A 21507-nucleotide genomic window follows, 5' to 3' on the forward strand; every position below is an offset into this window, starting at 1 on the left:
GTGGTGGTGGTGGTTGGGTTTTTTTGTAAACTGATGGTACAATATTATGAGCCACTAATGACTGGGGGATACAGTAAATTAATACGCTTGTTCCATCTGTCAATGTCCAAGTTCAAACCATGTTAAAATCATAACCACCAGTCCAGACCACAAAACTGCTAGCATGTGACTGTCATTTTTAGCACAAAATAGGACCACCAACTGCATGCTAATTTAGTAAGAACACCCTCTTTAGCTCAGGAAAATGGGGCTGAAAAACCTGTGGGATGAAATGCATTGTTGAAACAGGCCTCTAACTAACATCATCAGGGGAAAAAAAAGAAAAAGTAGTAAAAGCAAAAGAGTCTTGGACCCTTATTCTCCTACGTCTATTATATTATAATATTCTTCTTAAAACAGGAAGGAGTCTTTTCTTATTGTAACTCTGGATAGTGCAATATCAGAAGTGTGACCACAGTAAATCAGTGTGTTAGATATTAAAATGCCATCGCATTGTCTAACATCCCTTCTTGCCTTTTAACACAAAGTCTGTTTTTTCTTTCAACTCCAAGCCATCATCTTTGTGTCGGAGATGCTCTCCTGTCTGACAACAGCAATTTAGAAGAGTTAACTTTTATCGTTCATTCTGCTGGGTAACTTTCCCCTTCAAATTTCTTTATCTGCCCTCTGAGCTCATCTGAACTTTCATGTTCTCCCAGCATGCAGGCTTGCATTCAAAACTATGTCTAATAGACCAAATAAGAGGTTAATAAGAAGTGGCAACAGAAAGAAAAAATACAATCCCTGGTAACTGATAAGAATGACAGTGGCAGCCCTTTATTGTTTGTCTTCAAATATAGAGTTAAAGATCTTTAAAAAACTAAATTTTGACGCCTTTGAAAAGAAAGAAGCACAAAATAACAACAGGGGGTTATTGCCTGCCAGCCACAGGGGAGAAGCTCCATAATTCTTATTCTCCCTTTTGAAGGCTGTTAGAAATCTGATTCAAAAAAGCAACAGCAGAAGGAGAAAGCCTCTTGAGGCTATAGCCATTTCCTGTGATCATGCATAATGTGCTTCAAAAGTGGGTTTTTACCAATTCTGTTGATCAATTGCACCTCCTTCATATTCCCTCTTTTTTCTGCTGTGTTTACATCTGATGTGACTCAATGACAAGCACTGTCTGAGACTGTGAAACAGACCTGTCATGTTGATTTATGGGCGCATCAAACCACGACTTGTCCAAACTGAAGCTTGCAGTTCATTAATTAGAGAGTTGTGACTTTGAAGTCAGCTTTCAGACTGTGGTTTTTAACATTTGGCTTAATTTATATGCTCTTGAATGTGGATCTCTAAGGAAAAAACTGAAATTCCCTTCTTGTCTTTGAACTTCTTTTGACCGCACAATAATCATTTCTTTGTCCAGAGTGATGCCTGCATCCCAGAGTCATTAACGCACATTGAACTGCCACTGATGAGTAAGCCCTACTGAATTAGAAAAACAGCCAGCAAAACAAAGCTGAGAGCATTCTGCACACTGATATCTCACAATTACATGCCTTCCCTCCCTGTGCCATTTCCATTTTAATTACTGTTAGTCCTTTAGATTTACATTTTAGACACTTTTTAATCTGTTCCCTTTTTATTATAGTGGTGCCCGTCCGCACATTGTCGTTACGGTTGTGTCAGCGTTTCCACTATAAACCCCCTGTTTTCAGTGGTTTATAGCTCAACTGTAAAAATTCACACTGGGTTGAAATGTGGCATGGACGGCACAACTCGCCAAATTTGAAAAGAAAAGAAAATTGGTTGGGCCGTTTTTATTATGAGTACTTCGTGCTGCATGCCTGCCCCACCGACAGAAATGCATCACCGCTATGGAAGGCATTACACAGCATCTTGTGCCAAGAAGCAGCTTACTAAGAGGAGTCCAGTCAGACACTGAGGCCACAGACTAACTAATGTTCAGGTCCCTGAACATGGATTTACATAGTTTCTCATGTCACTTCAAGGAGGAATTTTGGTTTCTTAAACTTTAAACAACAGTAATATCACTATAAACTATGCAAGTTATGATTGTGATAGACATTTAGAAAAGCAAGTGTATTCAAAGTTCAGACAGATACTTTTGGCCCTAACTTAGCCCATTCTGTCTATGTATTGCAGTGACAACAGATCGATGTCTCCTGCTATTATACATATCACGCGTGCTGTAATAGCTAGGCACAACGTGAGGAGTTGAGGATGGCCCTTCAGTCTTATCTTTGCATCTCAGATTTTGCTGATCTGTGTCACAACAAATGTTCCTTAAATGCAGTTCTTGTTCTAAGTTACAACTATGACAAATGTGTAATCTAAGCCTCTGCCTTGATATAGGGAACCTGCACTCAGAACCTCTTGAAGTATTTCCCTGCTTTGAGAGCACAGCATCTTAACTACTGCATCCTTATTTTCACCCAGTGTAAAATAACTCACTTCCAAAAACCACTCTCCTAAGACACCAGTCAAGAAACTTGTTCCAATACTCACACCAAACAGCAAGGTGTGATGTTGTGCTATAAAATACGTGGCAGCAAGCAAATAGAAAGCACAAGAAAATAAAAGAGGAAACAGGACAATAACTCTAAAGCTGAAAGCTGAGACCTGATAAAGTCAGCTCACTTGTGTAATCATTTATAAGATGAATGACAGTTTAATAGCTACTATGCAGTCTCCTGGGATCTGTGGTTTGAAAGTAAAATGGGTATTGTCTGTACCTCTTTAGGCTGTTTTCCAGCATGTTGTTGCTGTAAAAGTTGAAGCTGCAACTGTTCCTGTTGTTTCTTGTAAAACTCTTGAAGCTGCTGCTATAAAGAAGAGGAAACACGGTAAGTAACAAAGTGGAGGGACAATTCAGTGTCCCTTTTGGTGTAACACACAAACGGTGATTTGAAAAATAGCATCCTTTTATCTGTAATGGTCTGACCTTTAGTTTGAAACTCGACAATAAATTCAGTGCACACTGACTATTCTTGGCATTATCGTTTGAAAAGTAATCTCCAAAATGAACTGATGAAAAACATACCATTTTCTACACAAACTAATTAAACTAAGGCAAGGAATGACCTTTGATTGTAACAACAAAGCCAAAATGCCCTTGCTGAGAGAGGCTGGTAAATTTCTGCTGTGAAACATATACATGCTTTCTAAATGATAGGGTTTGACTGTATTAAGTTTTGTTCAATACATACACAGACATCACAGATAATACCCCTCCCACTCCCCACTTCCCAGATGGATAGTAGATGTACGCAGTTTAGACATCCACTCAGTGAATGAGAGAGTGACAGTGAGGAAAGACTACACAAGGTTAGCTTGTAGTGGCCTTTAAAGTCATCATGGAATTAATGAATTAATGTTGTACAGCACATTAAGATAAGTAAACTTTAAAACCATACTTCATTTGTTGCAAACTTTTAACTGACACAGGCTCACATGTTGAAATGGGGTACCAGGAAAACTAATACTCCACAATACATTCGTTTGTTGAAATTCAAGGGTTAAGGCTTGCAAATATGCTACGTTTCTGTTGACGTGGTTTTGACCGTCCCTCTTGTGCCATATGGGTTTAATAAGCTTTAGAACGGAAAACACCTCTCTACTGTAGTCATTGTTTATTCCAACTAGTCAGAAGGAAGTGATGTGCCAAGGAGAATGCAGGTGTAAGCAATGGCGGCATCTGTAGGATTCTTGTTTCTTAAACGTACATCGTTATGTAGCTATCTGGGAAAAGCTGTTAGCTTTAGTCCCTACACTTACGTTTTCAATAGCAATAGCTAGCTTTAAATACAAAAGAGCAATTAGCTCACCCCAGATACATCTACTGTTCATGTTCTGTGTGCATATAAATCTCCTCACTGTATTTTCCACTGAATGCATCCGATGAAGTGAGCTGTAGCTCACGAAAGCTTATGTTCAAATAAATTGGTTAGTCCCTAAGGTGCCACAAGCACTCCTTTTCTTTTTGCGAATACAGACTAACACGGCTGCTACCCTGAAACCTGCTCCAGTATATAGGCAGCTTTCTCTCCAGGAATATTTAAGGACATTAGCACACCTATAATAGCCCTCTTACCAGCTGTAAAAGAAACAATTACCTGTTGAAGCATGAGTGCCTGCTGCTGCTGGAGCAGGACCTGGAGTTGCTGGGGAGTTAGCACTTGTTGCTGGAGGATCTGCTGCATTTGTTGGGGAGTGATAACTTGAGGTGTCATCATAGCCACTGACACTGGAACCTAGAACATTAACACAGTGGGCATAAGAAGCCAGAACACTTTGTAAAGAGTTCTACTACAGTTTATTCTACTTTTTAATATTAAGCATTTATTTGTTATCCTAATAATTATTTGTCCATTGCTATGTCTACGGAACTGGTTCAGACACCATCCTGTTTTCTGCTGCATTGCTTACTTCTCATCCTCTGTCGTGTCAAAGTAACAAAAAGCACAAGAGCTTTTAGAGAGTCCAATGGAGTAAACATGAAAGCACTGATTTTATTTTCTCCCAGCTACATCTTCTTTCTCCAAAACATTATTGAAATGAAAATTATTTCAATATATGAATACAGTATAAGCTGTCAAGATAGATTTATTTTTAGAAGAAACAGTCAACTCAAAAAAACAGACACAAAAAAACAATCTGGTGTCCCACACTGATGGGATCCAGACCCTCGTAAGACAATGATTTTAAGAAAATGAATGAAAGCTCAGGGATGTGACTAACAGAACCTATGTTCCTATGCAATTTTAACAGAAAGACCCTACTACGATGTCTTTACCATTCCATATTCATCCAGCATACAGATGTCTTCAATTCTTTCATATTACGTGAGATACCATTAAAAGCCGCTTTCTATGACATTTCAGTGACAAACAGCTACAGTGATGAACTTGATAGCATTTCATATTTGCAACTGTTAACACGTTTCTGCACGGGCATCTCTGCAAGGAACCTGTACACTGTATCTGAAAGGATGATGTCTTGTTCAGATAAAACACTGACATTAAAATGACAGGCTGTCTTGGCCAAGGTTACACAAATTGTATTCAAGCGGATATCTAATGACAATGCTATGAATTCTGCAAGCTTTCTAGAATGTAATTTAGCTATTCAAAATAATCACTGCACTTGTATTTAATTTGCAGACTACATGAGAACCATTTTGTCAGTCCCAGTAATGCAAGAAGACTATTTCACTAGAAATAATAAAAAAAGAAAAAAATAGAAAGAGAAAACAACAATAGAGCAAAAAGACAAAACCCATATGACTTTTAACAGTAATATTTAAGCACCTTACTTTTCTTAAGTTTCAAATCAAATATGTGACAGCACAGAACTAAAAGCAGTAAAGGATATACTTTGTTAAAAAGGATCTCTTGTCATCTCATGTATTACAATAAAAGGTAATAACATGTTTTGCACTTTCTCTGCGCACCACTTTTTAAAAATCAGCAGACAATAGCTGATCAGAAGATAAAAGAATTTTAAAAAAATCGTTCAGAGTAGTAGTAAGCAAGAGAGAAATGCAGTATTAATTTTATGTAACATAATGTCTTAATATGCAGTTTATCTTGACTTTTTCACATGATTTGTCCTGCCATTTGCATAGCAAGCTCTCATTCCTAATTTCACAGTCATTATGCACTGATGTCCTGATTTCTCAGCATCACTAATTTTGATGAACTAAAAATGGTTCCTGAAGGTCAGATTCACGTACAGTGCACATCCTCCAATGCTGTTGTGTATATGTTATGTGCAAGTCCCAGGAACTGCTTTTAAGACATTTGTTTGAAAAAGTCCAAGAAATGGTTACGCACTTTTGATAGCTCATTAATATAGCACTGGAATGTCACCCAGGAGTTCTCCGTATTGCCGAGTGCTTCTGAATGTGCACTACGGTATACACCTCTACCCTGATATAACGTGACCCGATATAACACGAATTTGGATATAACGCGGTAAAGCAGCGCTCCGGGGGGACAGGGCTGCGCGCTCCGGTGGATCAAAGCAAGTTCGATATAAGGCGGTTTCACCTATAATGCGGTAAGATTTTTTGGCTCCCGAGGACAGCGTTATAACTGGGTAGAAGTGTACATCTGGACAATCCACCATAATATACAACAGACAGTCACATCTGATCACGCTGAAAATAAATATTTAATTACGGGACAGATCCTGGCTCCATTGAAGCCAATGGTGAAACCCTCAATTGGCCGGGACCAGGATTTAGCTGTATGTGTATTTCTATAGTGAACATACAGGACAGCAATGGCTCTACAGAAGTGCCATACCAATTGAGACAGACCCTGAGAAGCCTCAATCATCTGTTGGTAAACTCATTAATTCTGAGCATCCTAATCCACGTGACTTTTAAAATAACTTTTTCGAAGTAGAAATTTCTTACTTATATTCGGTAGTCACCATACTAGCCTTTAAGCTTTATTCGTCTTTGTTATTCCACCCCCAAAAAAAGTTTACTTTTCCTTGAGGTTTACACTATCTTTTATTGAAGTACAACTGAGTAAACAGAGAAGGAAGCATGTTTAAGTATGTTTTCTGTGCTATTCTTGGAAGATATACAATACAAATACTCTTCAATCAGATTTCTGACAACAACCAGGGACACAGACAGGAACAGGGTGGGGTGCTGTAAACCCTACAGATCAGTGATTAATACTAAGGGCCACATTATTCTGCCCTTGGTTATGGATGGACAACTCCCACCGACTTCCATGGGAGTTGTGCACATGGGTCTAAGGGCAATATTTGCCCCTACATTTGAAAAGTGCTTGTGTCCCTTCCAACAAAGAATTTCTAAACAGAAACTGTTAACACTTTGCTAAGACAGAAATGTTTTACAGGTAGCAGAAAACACATATCTGGCATCTTTCAGACAGCAGGAGCATGCTGATGAGCTCAACTTACTTTTATCATCTGAAACCACGTTGTCACACCAGCTAGCTCTGTACTGCTAAAGAGGGCTCCGCTTTTAATTTATAAATGTAATAAAAGTTAGATTTACCCAAAGTTTCTGCTCCAGCATATCATGAAAATAATTTATGGAAACCTTTAACAAACATATTCAAATGGACCAGAAACTATTGTGTCAAAGAAAAAAAAAGAGAGCACTGTTTAAGGACTTTAAATAGTTAAGAATTATGGCCTATATATCCACTCCCTTAACTCCCAACATCCAACTTGTTCATGTAGCTAGTCCCTAGTAATACTAGGAATCAAAGGGCATGCAGCACCAGCAATAGCCTATTATAGCCCACACTTTATTACCCATTACTACTGAGGTCATTAGCGGTAAGAGTGATTGTACCGGTCTTAACCTATTGATCATTGTAACTACTATCATTTAATCCCGTGTTGAATGTCTGGAAAGCTGCTAAAGGCACACAAGAGAGAGTGCTTTAGAGTTGAGAAATATAGCCAAAGCTTGGAAATTACACTTTGATTCATAAAATCTAGCCAGTGGTTTAAATCAATAGTATTTAAAACAGTCATGTAAGTTCTTAACTACAGCTCTCTAATATTTATAGATCCCTTTTTGAGTGTATTCAGTCAAAATTAAATTTTATTTTAAGATCCTGTACAATATACTTTACATTACTTCAGAGAAAAATATTTATTTCTGATATTTTGTGTGATAGTAAGTCAAACCTGAACTGGGGGTTGTAAGTTAATTTGAAATTTCTCTCTCTCAAATGTGAATTTAAATGTGTTGCCAAAAACAAAAACAATTATAATTATAAACCTACATTGAAAATGGCTTACCTGTTTAAGCACATGAAAATGAGTGTGTTTTATGAGTTAACAATGAATCACAGAAGGCAGTTTATGAAGAACTAAAATAATTCTGTCTTATTGCCTTCGGGGAGTTGAAGTTCAAATTAAACTACTGGCAGATACATATAGAGAATGCTAACTTACCAAGAACAATAGAAATCACCCTTAATTAGTTGTTTATTTCTATTTTCAGAAGGACACAGTATTGTTGTTGTTGTTGGTATATTTAATAGACTTTATGCTGAATTGTTGACTGATAACAATAGGGTTTGGGAGACACCCAGCTGCATGTAAATCTGGCAGTAGAGGTAAAAATACAGCTGCATTTTGGCTTTTGGAACTCTACTAGTATAGACCTGCTGACATCCTAATATCATCAACGGCAAAAAATGTCTTTAATACTAACAATTGCTTTCAGACTCTTTATATTTCTCTCAAGGCTCTGTTTGCTATTTCTCGGGATTCCACAACAATCCTTTCCATTCTGGGCCATCTCCTCAGCCCTGCAAATATACGACGTTATAGGATGCTTACCAAGAAAAACTTAAAGAACTTGGGCCAAGCTCATCCTCAATGTAACAATGGAGTTACACCAATGACGCATTTGGCACTGTTCTATCTAAATAGGATAGAGTTAAGAGGAAGAAAATGATTATAATCTATTTTTCCCTTTTCACTTATGTTAACATAATTAAATACGAACCAAATATTTTTACCTAGTTCAAACTTGTATACAGAATAAACCAGCATAGAATGCAATTTGCACATATCTCATTATTGGAGCTGGTTGTACTACTGTTAACTATCACAATACATTTAAGAGGTGGATGATTTCTTTAGGTTAAAAAGCCCCCCAAACTAAAATCTTTGTCAGCAAAACCCTCATCCCTTGTGACAGTGTGTTAAAATTTGGCACAAATCAAGTTACTATGGCAAGTATCTGGATTTCAAGACAGTGTTTCTTTGGATGAAGGCTTTGTTGCCAAAAGTTAAATGGAGCAAAAATATAACTGAACGCGTAAAAAGAATGAAGGATAGAGCAGTAATTAAGAATAGTGGACTACATGAAAAATAGAGCTGTAAATAAATAACCATTAACCTGAGTGCCTATCATAAGACTAAAATGTGAAATATACAGAATACAGAAACCTTCAAGTGAAGCAACATAAAAAAATAACTGTGGTGACATCACAAGAGAAGACAGACCACTGATGTATTGGAAACAGAAAAGCATAATGCCGCAGTCTGTATCTGATGCTTATAAAATAATAAAGGACTGAACACAGTACCCATATTCATCCTGGGAGCGTCAAATATTTCTGACATAATATTTCAGTCATCAAAACAACAACAACAACAAAGCTAAACTGCTCGAACTATTCATGCAGAAACTATCATTCTGTATCATTATGAAAAATTGAATTTCACTTTTAGACAACTATTTTGCCACAATACCATATAACACATTAAGACAGGTAATGTTTATTATATTAATGTAAAATCAGCTAAATAGTTAGTCATTAGCATAACAGTACGCTGCAACAATATAACCCCCTATTAAAAAAGAGAGGGGGGGAACCCTCTTTAAAATTCAATTAACATTTTATTTTTATCATTTAGTTTATTACATTTTATCAAGAGGAGCGATATTCCTTTGATTTATGTAAAGCAGTAATCTCGGCTCTCTTGGAATCCTGCAAGATTTCAGAATATCTACTCTATGAAGTCTTCTGTATTCTTCTCTAGTCAAAACAAAACTGGTAAAATTTCATCTTTTTAAACACAGAATGGGACATTAGAAGAACTTCATTTGATCGTATCTACCACTTCTCATGCATACCAGGTCCCTACTAAGTGCTAGGATAATTGTTTCAGCTATAATAAATACCCATTTAATTTGCATAAAAATATAAAGTTTACATAAATTAAATCCTTTCTACTCGTAACATTTCTCAAATACAGATGAAAGTGGAATGCACACAAACAGTCACTGAATAAGTAGAATGATCTTTTCAACCTCACAATTTTTTTACATTAAAAAAGTTTCTTTTTTTTCTGCTCCACCCACATGACAGGAAAAATTATAACCTAAATGTACTATTCAAACTAGTGATGCCATTTTATAATGAATCAATACAAAGTATGGCAAATATTTAGTACTTTCCTCCAGAGGAAGAGTTGGATCAACAGCATTATGACAAAACCCAACACCCGCCCCTCCCAAAACCCATACCACCAAAATATCCCCAAACCCATCAAAACCTTTGAAACCTCATCTTTAATGCACTGAGCATCTTTAATGCACTGAGCAATATATTGGGTTCCTTACATTTGTGTATTAATTCATTAATAAATTAAGGGGCACTTAATTAAATAATAAACGGTGACTGAATCAGCAGCATTTAATATGTCAAGAACTTTATGTAAAATTAAAAAAAAAATACATAGGGAGGCATTTTCTTCCCCATTGCATGTTTAAATAAAAAAAAACAAAACTCCCCTTCCCCCTGCAAAAAAGAACCAGAATTATTTTGAATGGTTATGTCTCTTCACTTTAAATCTATTCTTTCCTTAAAGAGTTAAACATGAAACTATCTGTTCTTCTAATTTTGGGCATTAGAGGAGACCTGTACTGGTCAGTTTAAATATTAATAAGCAATTTAAAAAATATACTCAGCTTGTTAAACCAATCTACTTAAATGTAATACAAAAGAGTCAAATGATGCTATGACAAACTTAACTTCTGTTCTACTTAAGCACTCTTTTAGGTGTTGCTACTTTGTTCGGAATTATAGCCTTTAAAATACTTGTAAACTTTATTTGCTTAAAATGGGCAGCTTTTCACACTTATCACAGACACCTTCATCTGTACATCACAGCTAAGCATAACGGTGCAAATTAGATTCTAATGAGAAAACATCAGTTGCTTCTTTGACAATCTTGCCATTCACTGATTTACTTCTAATGAAGACACACTCCAACCAGCAAGCTCTGTGTGTGTTAAAGGTCAAAACACGTTCAAAAAAATGCCTAGCAAAATCAAGGCAAATGGGAAGCCCGTAAAGAAACCTTTTCATAAAGTGGCTTGGCAATTAGAATAATTGTGCAAAAAGCCATCTTCAGTAAAAAGTAAAAGAAATTAAGCTGCCAGCACTGTAACAGGTTAGATGAACATCAAAATTTAATGTATTCTCCCTTGTGTCATCTTGTTTTGTCAAGACATCAAATAGAATTGGAAAGTACAAAATAACAAGCCCTTGAGAAATCACAGAAGCCGACCTTTTTGATGTTGTTGGTTTACCTTGTTCTCAGTTATTTGAACAATGATGTTTCAGATTTAAGGGCAAGATAAAGCTTAAAATTTAAAACCTATCAGGTTGTTGTTGTTGGTTGTTTTTTCCCCCTCCTAAGTAATACAACATCTTACCTTATCAATAAAGGTAAATCTATCACAAACCAGTGCAGAGAAGAATGAGCAATTATGCATATTTGTTCAATATTTATTCTATTTTTCCAATATTCATTTAGCAAACAGATACAGTTTCTAACACTGCACTACACTGGAAAGGTTAAAAATCAAAAAAGGCTGGAAAAGAGCTACTTCCCATTGTTACTTCACTCCAAAATCTCTACACAGCAATTTCAGCCAGTTCTGCAGATGAAGACATGATACATTTTTTCCCCTTTCCTTACAACTGGAAAATAAAGCTGTGCAAGAAAGCACCTTATAAAAACAAGGTAGTACAGGACATTTTAACTGAACCCTGAACTACGGCAAACTCATTTCCAGTAATGCAGGTCTGCTTTCAATAAAACAAACTACTTATAACCGGTCAAGCCATTCCCCAAACAATAACAAATTTTGCTTATGGTGTCAGGAACTTCTCCCAGTTTTGCTGTGCAAGCATTGAGAAAACTACCCCTGGTATTTCTTTTACCTCGCAAGGAGGAGGGAAAACCCCATCAATAACTTATCTCATAGGAATAAACATTTTCATAAATTAAGCCCAAGCTCTCTCTATTTCTGTCAAGCATACACTTGGCTAAAACTGATATACAATGATTGCAAGAGATACGTCTCAAGCAATCAAATCATGGCTTCGCAGCTCCCCAAACTTTTGGATGGAATAAGCCTCTCCTAACTTGAGACAACCAGAGTATACAATCCTTTAAATTTAACAAACACTGTTACAGTTCATGTTACACTGAACCAGCCAACTAGTTAGCTTCAGTATATTCAAAATAAATGAACATGGAACACCTAGTATTTTCAAGTACTAGTAATACACAATGTCCAGCTAAAAGGCTGCTTAACAATTAAATTACCTGTCTTCTCTGCATCTCTCAGTGTCCAAGAAACATTTTTAACCTTATCCACACACCTGTTGCAAGTTTTCTCTTGTTTACATTTACAGCACACTAAGCATCAGCACAACTTCTGTGCATGTCGGATTATATTGCCCATCATTACTGAATAATGGGTCCTTTTCAATAATGCCTGTGTGATCTGTTATAACTGGCAGAGAATGGTCAGTTTGATAACTATTTACACTGCAATATTAATTTCAGGATGTTATTGAGAGTTATATTTTCAAAATGTGCATAGCTCGTTGTTCTGTATTCACACCAGCATGTAGAGGTCTAGAAAGCCATGGCCTTTTATTTTATTTTTCATGTCACTTTCATTGTATCTGATACTATTCATGTTTAGTTAAGCTACAGTTGGAATGTCTAGCCAGAGCACGTCCTAGATAGAGCTCATCTATTTTTTAGAGTAAAAGATTACACTGTTTTAAAAAACAGGGTGAATAAGTATAGTAAAGTGAACCTTTAAAAAACACTAACTATACCAAACAAAAAAATTTCAAACCAGCCCTTCTTATCAAAAGCTTTCTGATAATTTATGGTTTACCAACTCAGCAAGGTTACGCAACACTGCATGCCTTTAGATGCATTATTTGAGTCAGTTGAGATTTAATTAAGATCACAGCCTCCAAAATCCCTGTCAAATGAAAATTCACAGAAGACAATACACTATATATCCTCATGCAGATAGTCTCCATTCCATGCTCTGGAATAACATAAGTTAATCCTCATTTCTGTGGTGGCAGACAAAAGTTCACTAATTTTGTTTTCTTTTGACACTTGTGTTGTTTTCTGTTTTATGTCATGGGATCATTCCTTTTTGAGAGGGGGAGAGATTTCAGAGCAAATCTGTCTGAATATGGCAGCCGGTGGTTTTTTTGACATTCTCACAGCTCCACTGTGATGTCATCAAAGTTTTCATAAAATTAACCCCTACTTGTAAGAACATCACTTTATGACATCTGTCTATTACTGAAAATGGGGTGAGGGAGATGGACAAAACATAAAAATTCCCTTGACTCTGGACTGTAAGTTTAAAAAAAAAAATTAAGGCTATAAATGGCATTCCTTTCTTTCCCATTTATAACCAACTTTTAACAAGGGATTAACCTGCCTGTGTTTTATACCTTTTCACGTGAGATGCTCTGAAATCATGAAAGCAGCATACTGAATTCCAATATGATTCTCCATCCTTGTGATACCAATCCATATTTTAGGGGAATGCATTTAGTTTTTACTCAGATTTATCTAGATGCTGATATTAGCCACTGTAAATAAAGGAATATTATTTTTGAAAGGAAAATTGCTGGCACTTTACCTTGTCCAAGCGTATTTCTATTTGCATTATCTTAATATCTGGTTGCTTATCTCATGGTTTAGAAATGACAGGTGCTAGAAGTCTTTTGTTTGACAGCCTACTACACAAATAACTGTCTTGCTTGAAAGGGCTAATGCACTACTAATGAACAATAAATCAACTTTGATTATAAAGTGTCAGACCAATCAGTTTTCAGTTCAGCTCTATCACATTCTAGGCCAAGTCAGCTACACTGTTTAGTCAGGATTTGGGTTTCATTTTTACATCCTTATCAATGACATTTTTTAAGGTAGTCACAGAGCTCATTTAAAGCCCTGTGAAAACATAGTTTCCAGTTGATGTGAAGAAAGGAGTTTTAACAGTAGCACCGTAGAAGCAGTGCTTTTACAACAATTTCCTGCATTGCTACTGTGATAAATATACAATTCACAAAAAGACAGAACATCTACACACACACACACGCTATACATACACATACATTAATATATTTGATCACATATAGGTGTAAACATATAGAGAAACCTCTTCAAACTTGATTCAAAAAGTATTTAAGATACCTGAAGGCTTCATATAGTAAACATGATAACTAAGGGCCCAATTCTGCAATTATTTACTACCACGCATAGTGCTCATATGTATACAATTATTTCAATGAAACACCTCACATAGGTAATAACCCACATGCACAGTGCTTCCAGGATTGGGCCCTTAAGTACTAGTCATGAAAACTAGCTTTGATCCAAATGAAATGTAATTTATTGTTTTGTTTTTAAAAAGGTAGACTAGCATGTTTAATTTACATTTTACTAGATCTAAACTTCAGTAATTTATTTAGTTAACATTTCAACACTGACAGCTAGAATAAATCCAACTATTTAGTTTCATAAACAGATCTTAGTCACCCATTGAATGATTCACACTTCCTGCTGCCAAACTTGTTTTTGTTAAAAATGAAGAAACTGTCATTTTCAGAATACTGACATCTATTAAAATAAACACATTGCATTTAAAAATTATTTTACTTTTACATTTTCTGAATATGGGAATAATTTGACCTGTTCAGTATTTCCTTAAAACATGTAGGGTGTGAAAGAGTTAATTCCAAAGAGGAAGAGTGTATATGCACTTTGCTCTAAACTTACCACCCACTTCCTAAGGGTTCCCTCCTCCCCACTACCACCAGCCTAGAAAAATCATCTCATTTGCACTGCAATACTGTATTGCAGGACTGACACTTAACTTAGCTACATTTAGATCCTGTTACACATGTATTTCACTGGAGTTCATAACACTAGTCAATGTCAAAAACAAAGCTCACTCACTTAATTTCACATGGCAAATTTAGTCCCAAATAAATTCAGCAATCACAGTGCCTGACATTTAAACCTCACAAAGTATTTTATTCGTCTGTGTGGTGGTTTGGGTTGGTTTTTTTTTTTTTTGGCAAACTACAGTCATTTAGTCAGCTAAGATGAAAATAGTCCAGGCAGATATGGAAACAAACGATCAGGATGAAAAGAGCAACAACATTCTATTTGTTTACTTATTACATCTATAATAACCTACAAAAGAAGCAAACAAAATATAATTCCCTTCTCTTATATGTAATTATTTACCAAGTGCTTCAAAAAATTCTTGCACTGGATGAAAATAAAGCACAGCATAAAAGCAGCAATAAAAGTAAAAAAAAAAAATTAAATAATATTAAAGACTGCAGAGATATAAACATTCTTTTATTTTTAAAGCTCTCACATATTCCTGAAGAGTTGAGAAATAGGCCTGTACACTAGCTCCCTACACCTTTTCCCCCCAGTTTTGTCTGATTCTAGTTACTGTGCAACTGCCTTAAGGTGATAAACAAAGATTAAAAAAGAAAACAAAACTTTAAAAAGCAATATGCCTCTTTATTCCTACATATGCAAAATTAAACAGTCACGCTGTGCGCAAGGAAGATACAAAAAAAATCACAAAATCAATCATATTGACAAACCTGACAAACTCCATTTAGCTGCCACCACAAACAGAGTGCTGGGCCATGAAGCTCTATTAAGCCTTGTTGTACAGTCTTTAGCTTCCTCAGGTTACAGACAGATTGCACGCGCAAGGGTGCTCCTGAGCTGACAAGATGCAAAACTACCCAATCAGCCACGCCCTTCTCCACCAATCACAACCAGCCTCTAAACATAATCAGTTCAAACACCCTTACACAATGGGCCTCCTCTTTTTTACTGCCGGCAGGTGAAATAATGCTTTTGTGAAATAACGCTTTTGTCTCTAAAGCAACTACAGTTAATTGCTGTTAACCCTTTGACCTGACTATGCGCAGTGTCTGCTCTCTAAAAAGTATGGCAAATAGCACACATTTACCCTTAATCAAACAGCTGTTAAGAACTATTCTTTAACAAATAATAATAATAATAATAATAAAAAAACCCCATACTTACTGACAAACTGTTCAGGATTATAACCTTTAAGAGCAATCTGTTTTGCAGAGACTAGATGCCACTAAAAAATTGCTGCTAACACAATAGTTCATAACAATCATTTTAAAATTGGATGGAATCAAAAGGACCAAACAGCATTAGCGAAAAATACTGCGCCCCCTCCACTTCGAAAACAGCCTTTTAAAGACAACTAACTTGTCATGTTCAATGATTTTTACCAAGCTTGAGTAGTTTTGTTCACTAAAGATTATGCATGTTAGGATTATGTAAAAAAAAAAAAAAAACAGAAAAACAACAAACAGCAAAAAGCCCTCCATGAGAAGTTTGTACAAATGATTACTGTGTCTAGCCTGTAAATGGGACTACCTTCCCCTCTTTCTTTCATAAACAAAGCTAAGGGAAATTAATCACAGTCCTAGAATGGTAAAATGTTAAAATCTATTAGAAGGCAAGGATGCATCTCTTGTATCATTGAGATCATTGTTTCACAAATGGGGAGTTTTATCTGTCTGTTCTTAAGGCAGCCAAACAAACATTTCTGAGTTCAATGGAAGTGAAACACTCTGTTTGGGTCTGTGGTACATTTGTAACTCTAGGGTTAGTGGTTTCATGTAACTCAAAACAATCCCTCTCGACATCTCACCTGTTCAAGCTGAAAGAAATACTTTTTGGCCCTAGTCTTGAATATAAAAACAAATCTTGTTTTTGTGCGGTCTCTAGCCTACAGATTGGAACAGCCCCTGCAACCGATTCTACTGGTCTAAAAACCTATAATAAATTACCGGCGTCATCTTTGTCAATAATACTAAGCAAAATGTCCATCATTGTTTTTGGTATTTTTTATCCTCACAGTTTCGAGATATGAAATTCGTTTAAAAAGTTAGTTTAGATGCAAGTAACTGAAAAACAAAACCACATTAATAACATCCCCATTCACAATCGTATTTTATTTGCAAGAGTCAATGAATATCAGACAACAGCCCTATTAGTTATGCTGCGAAAGAACCTTGCAAGAAGCAAAGACAAAGGACCCAATTTAGTGACAACTTGTGATCTGATGTTAAATGGGATGTGATACGGATTGCTTTCCACCCTAAAGTGTTTTCATGTCAGATAACAAATTTATTAATGGGATTTTTTTCAGGTCAGAAAAAATCTGACCCCACCCTCTTATGAATGTTTAATAAGGGACTAAGAGCATCTTTTGCAAGACCCTAAATCTGCCAGAAAGTGCCTCCATGAATCAGAATGATCCTGCTTCTTAAAGGCACACACACAAATTGAAGGACAGGTCAGCACATAAATGGCATGGAAATGGATTATGTCTGTAAATATCACATATCATGAAGAGAGAAAAAAATATGTACAACCACATAGAGAATTTAAAAGTAAACACCATCTAGAGATCATGTTATGGATGAATTAACAACACGCTGCACTTAGGAGAATGCCTTCTGTCCAGCGACCTCAAAGTACAGTTGATTGCCACAAACTGTTTGGGATTATTGCAAATACAGCGGTTAGATTTTTCAATATTTTCTCTCGGGGTCTACCTCTTGCCCATTCATTGTCTCGTAACAGCCCTCTGGCAACTACAGTAATAGTTTACATGAAAAGGTAACATTAAGAAAGCGTTTCATGTATTTTTAGCTTCTTTTAATAGTATTTAAGCAGCCGAAAACAAGGAAGGGAGCCAGCATCATGTGACCGGGAGCACTCCAAAAACCAATAGCAAGTGGTCCATGAACCACAGTTTGGAAAACTCTGATCTAGTTTGTATGGCTCGATGCAAACTTTTTGGCAATAACATTACATGAATCATGACTAAATCATGTCTGTAATTTTTATTTTCATATACAGCCCCACACAGGCACATACTGCACAAAGGAGGATCACTGGCCTAGTTCTGTTCTCTGTTTCGCCGTTGCCATATAACTCGGGACAGAAGTCCATTGTCTGGTGCAGGGATTGGCAACTTTTGGCACGTGGCCCACCAGGGTAAGCCCCTTGTTTACCTGCCGCGTCCGCAGGTTTGGTCGATCGCGGCTCCCACTGGCCATGGTTCACCGCTCCAGGCCAATGGGGGCTGCGTGAAGTGGTGCAGACCGAGGGTTGTGCTGGCCACCGCCAGTGGGAGCTGCAATCGGCCAAACCTGCGGACGTGGCAGGTAAACAAACTGGCCCGGCCCGCCAGGGGGCTTACCCTGATGGGCCGAGTGCCAAATGTTGCCGATCCCTGCTCTGGTGCTATGTCAGCAAAGGACTGGGTCTATGAAGCTAGCACTTCATTTGTAGCACATACCATCATCTCCTTTTGGAGAAAGGTGCACAACGAAACAATGAAAGGTGCGATCTAGTGGCATAAACACAGGACTGTGAGGTAGGGGCTCCGAATTTATAATCCTGGCTCTGACACCACCTCCCCCTCTGGCCTTCAACAAGGCACAAAGGCTCTTTTTTATTTTTACTTTTAAAGTAACCAACAATCTTGGGCATCTCAGTTTCCAGAGCCTCACTTCAGAGATCAATGTACTCACTTTCAGAGCTGCTGAGCACCCCCCCAACTTCAAATGAAGTTAGCTGCCTTAGCCTCTTCCTCTGTCTCCCCATCTGCAAAATGGGGACAATATTACTTACCTGCTTCTCAGGGGTGTCATGAAGATTGATGTTTTTAAAATGCTTTGAAGATGAAAAGCGCCATTTAAAGTACTAAGTACCAGCTGTGGAGCTGGCCAGGAGTATTTTTAAAGCACTTCACACCTCTTCATATAAAAGCCTAATACCTGCAAACTCAGTCACGGTCTGCTATGACAGGTTGAGGATTCCCAGAGCAGCAGAGAGCATAGCTGTGGTTCAGTAGAGTCACAAGAAAACACAGCCAACAAATACTGCAGAAGACCAGGAAGAACAGCATGTTCCCCCTTTTAAATCGACTAGGATATGGAGAGATCTCACAAATACTGAATACTGAGTATAACTGGCACATGGAAATCGGAGATTTAATACATAAATAGGAAATGAAAGCTAGAAATGATGGCTCAGGGATAAGCGAGGAGTCCCGGATGGCTATCTGGCACTGGACTCAATTGACTTTTGACCCATGTTAAACAGCAGTCAAGATAGTAGGTGAAACTCAGTGGTTGGAATACAGCATGAATACCTGGTTCCGAGATCCAAGCCAGAGGAGGAGATTGTGCATATGTGGCAGAGGTGAACACAGTGGAAGAAATGGTTTTGTTACATCATTACCCTACAGACAGTTTAGGAATAGAGTTCCACCGCTCTCTGCACACAGAGATACCCATTTTTGTCTCAAAGCCAGAGACTGTGGGGCAGATTCTGCTCTCGTTTACACTGGCGTCAATCTGGAATAACCCCAATGACCTCAGTGAAGTTACTTGGAACTTACACCAGTATAAATGGAGCAGAATCTGGCCCAGCATGCTGCCTTAACAGAGACCAACTCAAACATGAAAACATCATACAGGCAAAATGCCTGACATTAATGCTCAGTACAAGATTTAACCCACGCAAACGGGGTCACATGCTTTAGTCTGGGCCATTCCAGGTACCACCAGGAGGGACAGAGCTGATCATTCATATAATAGGTTAATAGATGGAAGAAAAATCAGACAAATAGGAACAAATCTAACAATAAAAATTGGTGTATTAACAATTTATGGGAAAGCTATAAGAAAGATTGCTAATAATATTCGGGCTTTTTTCCTGTTAGATTTTTCTCTGCTTTTTTGATTGTATATTGCATGGTAGTAATTCCCCACTTCTTTTATCCATCAAAAAGGTACAGCAGGCTTCCCTGCACTGCCTCTTCCATATGCGCAGATCTGGGGAACAATCAGCAGAGGTAAGCCCATGCCCACTGGATCCCTCACCTCTGTGCTGAGATGCCCACCAGCCTTACCAATGTGATGTGGGGGCTTTGTGATTTGGGTAGATTTACAGTGGAAACAATGATGTTATAAGTAGTACTTTATTTTGAAGAGACTCTGCCAATTTGATAGCTAATCAGTTTAAAAAACAAAACAAATGATGAGTTAAGACTTGGGCCCCCATGCCAGTTTTTGTGGTTTTATAATCACATTTTCCAAGGCTAAGATTTTTTTTACTTTCCTAGTTGTTGTTTGAAACACCTACAAAAACAACTGTGGAAAAAAAAAAATCACAGACTGAACAGGAAACAGTGAAACTGACGTTACACTAAGTGCTGTGAAATGCACAAAGCAAACTCTCCCCCCCCCCCCCCCAAACCCCCATCCCAACTTTTAGTCATTTTAAATGGTAAAATATTTTCAGACAGAAGTATGATTTTTAAGGTGACTGTGTCACTCTTAAAAAACAAACAAACAAACCCTATCTATCCACAGGGCTCTAAAGTAGTTAATATAGTATCAATATTGTTTGTGTCAATGCTATACCTATTTTGATATGGAGCTAATTACGTTGTTTTTCCTTATTGTTCATACAAGTTTGACTTGAAGACGACATTTTTATCTCCTCTCAATGTTGTACAATGGTTTAAATTTCTCTTCATGACATGTGTTAAATTACCATACACATCTTCATTTAATGCAACATTTTATAACCAGTGTTACTAGTTAATTTATATATACACAGCAGGATGTGTCAACATTCAGGTGAGTTATGACTATGATTGTGCAGGAGTTATGGAAGACATTTCAGCAAAATTATGGTTCCCTTTAAACATAAAAATATTAATAATGAATCAAACATCCCAGGTAAAAACAAATTTTATTTAATTGCAGCCCCCTACCATCCTTAAAATAAGTAAAATACATAAATAAAAATGGCAACAATGTCACTCTGCGTTCATATTTGATTGACTTAATAAACAGCCATCTTCTTCCCTTCCTAAACTGTAATATCTTGTTTCCACCATAAAGTAAAATTTATTAGCACACTCTTATACCAGCAGGTTTGCATCAGTTACAGCATAGTGTGCAAATTGTTCCAAGTGTGCATGGACATATTTCCTAAATTATTTTCTGCCCCAAAGTACACAATATATTGAAACGTAATATATTAAATGCTCTCTGTTACTTTCCTGAATGATCTGAGATCACATTTATGTCACGTACAGTAGAGGAAATACAGCAGTTGCCATTAAAAACTCCATTATTTGCCTCAAGTTGACACATGTCGGTACCGGAGAGACCACAGAGTCACACTTAGAATAGGAAATAAATGTGGCGAATATTTGGTAGCAAATGGCAAAATCTCACTTTAAAAGGGTGACCACTTTATACAAAAATAATCTACTATGAACGTCAACCACCTATGACATGGGGAAGGAAAAACAGGCATCTTGTCATTACATTAAGGTTACCAGGATAAAAAAAATAAACTTCAATCATTTTTTTAAAAATTATTTATTAAGCAGAAACGGCTGACGTTCTGGACCCCTTTGAATAAGGCCAGCCCCAATGAAGACTCAGTGTAAATGATTTTAAAGGCAGACAATGTAAGTTTTACCTTCCCTAATGCCACAGGCTTTGTACTTTGATGTAGAACACGACCCTCTGATACTTAATA

The 21507-nt window shown here is 37.0% G+C and overlaps 1 protein-coding gene across 50 annotated transcripts in view; it reads right to left on the bottom strand.

Annotated features, from left to right (window-relative positions):
* The window catches only part of FOXP1 (forkhead box P1), a 499998-nt gene that overhangs the window by 88444 nt on the left and 390047 nt on the right, over nucleotides 1–21507 (bottom strand). For 32 of the 50 annotated variants that reach the window (XM_043551448.1, XM_043551444.1, XM_043551437.1 and 29 more), the window contains 2 exons: nucleotides 4116–4253; nucleotides 2736–2825 (listed from right to left, as the gene is read on the bottom strand). In XM_043551448.1, coding sequence (XP_043407383.1) covers nucleotides 2736–2825; nucleotides 4116–4253 — 228 coding nt within the window. The remainder of the gene's footprint in view (nucleotides 1–2735; nucleotides 2826–4115; nucleotides 4254–21507) is intronic. The other 18 variants (XM_043551455.1, XM_043551475.1, XM_043551468.1 and 15 more) reach the window with 1 other exon arrangement.

This window comes from Chelonia mydas, chromosome 7 (genome assembly GCF_015237465.2).
Source record: "Chelonia mydas isolate rCheMyd1 chromosome 7, rCheMyd1.pri.v2, whole genome shotgun sequence".
Lineage (NCBI taxonomy): Eukaryota > Metazoa > Chordata > Testudines > Cheloniidae > Chelonia > Chelonia mydas.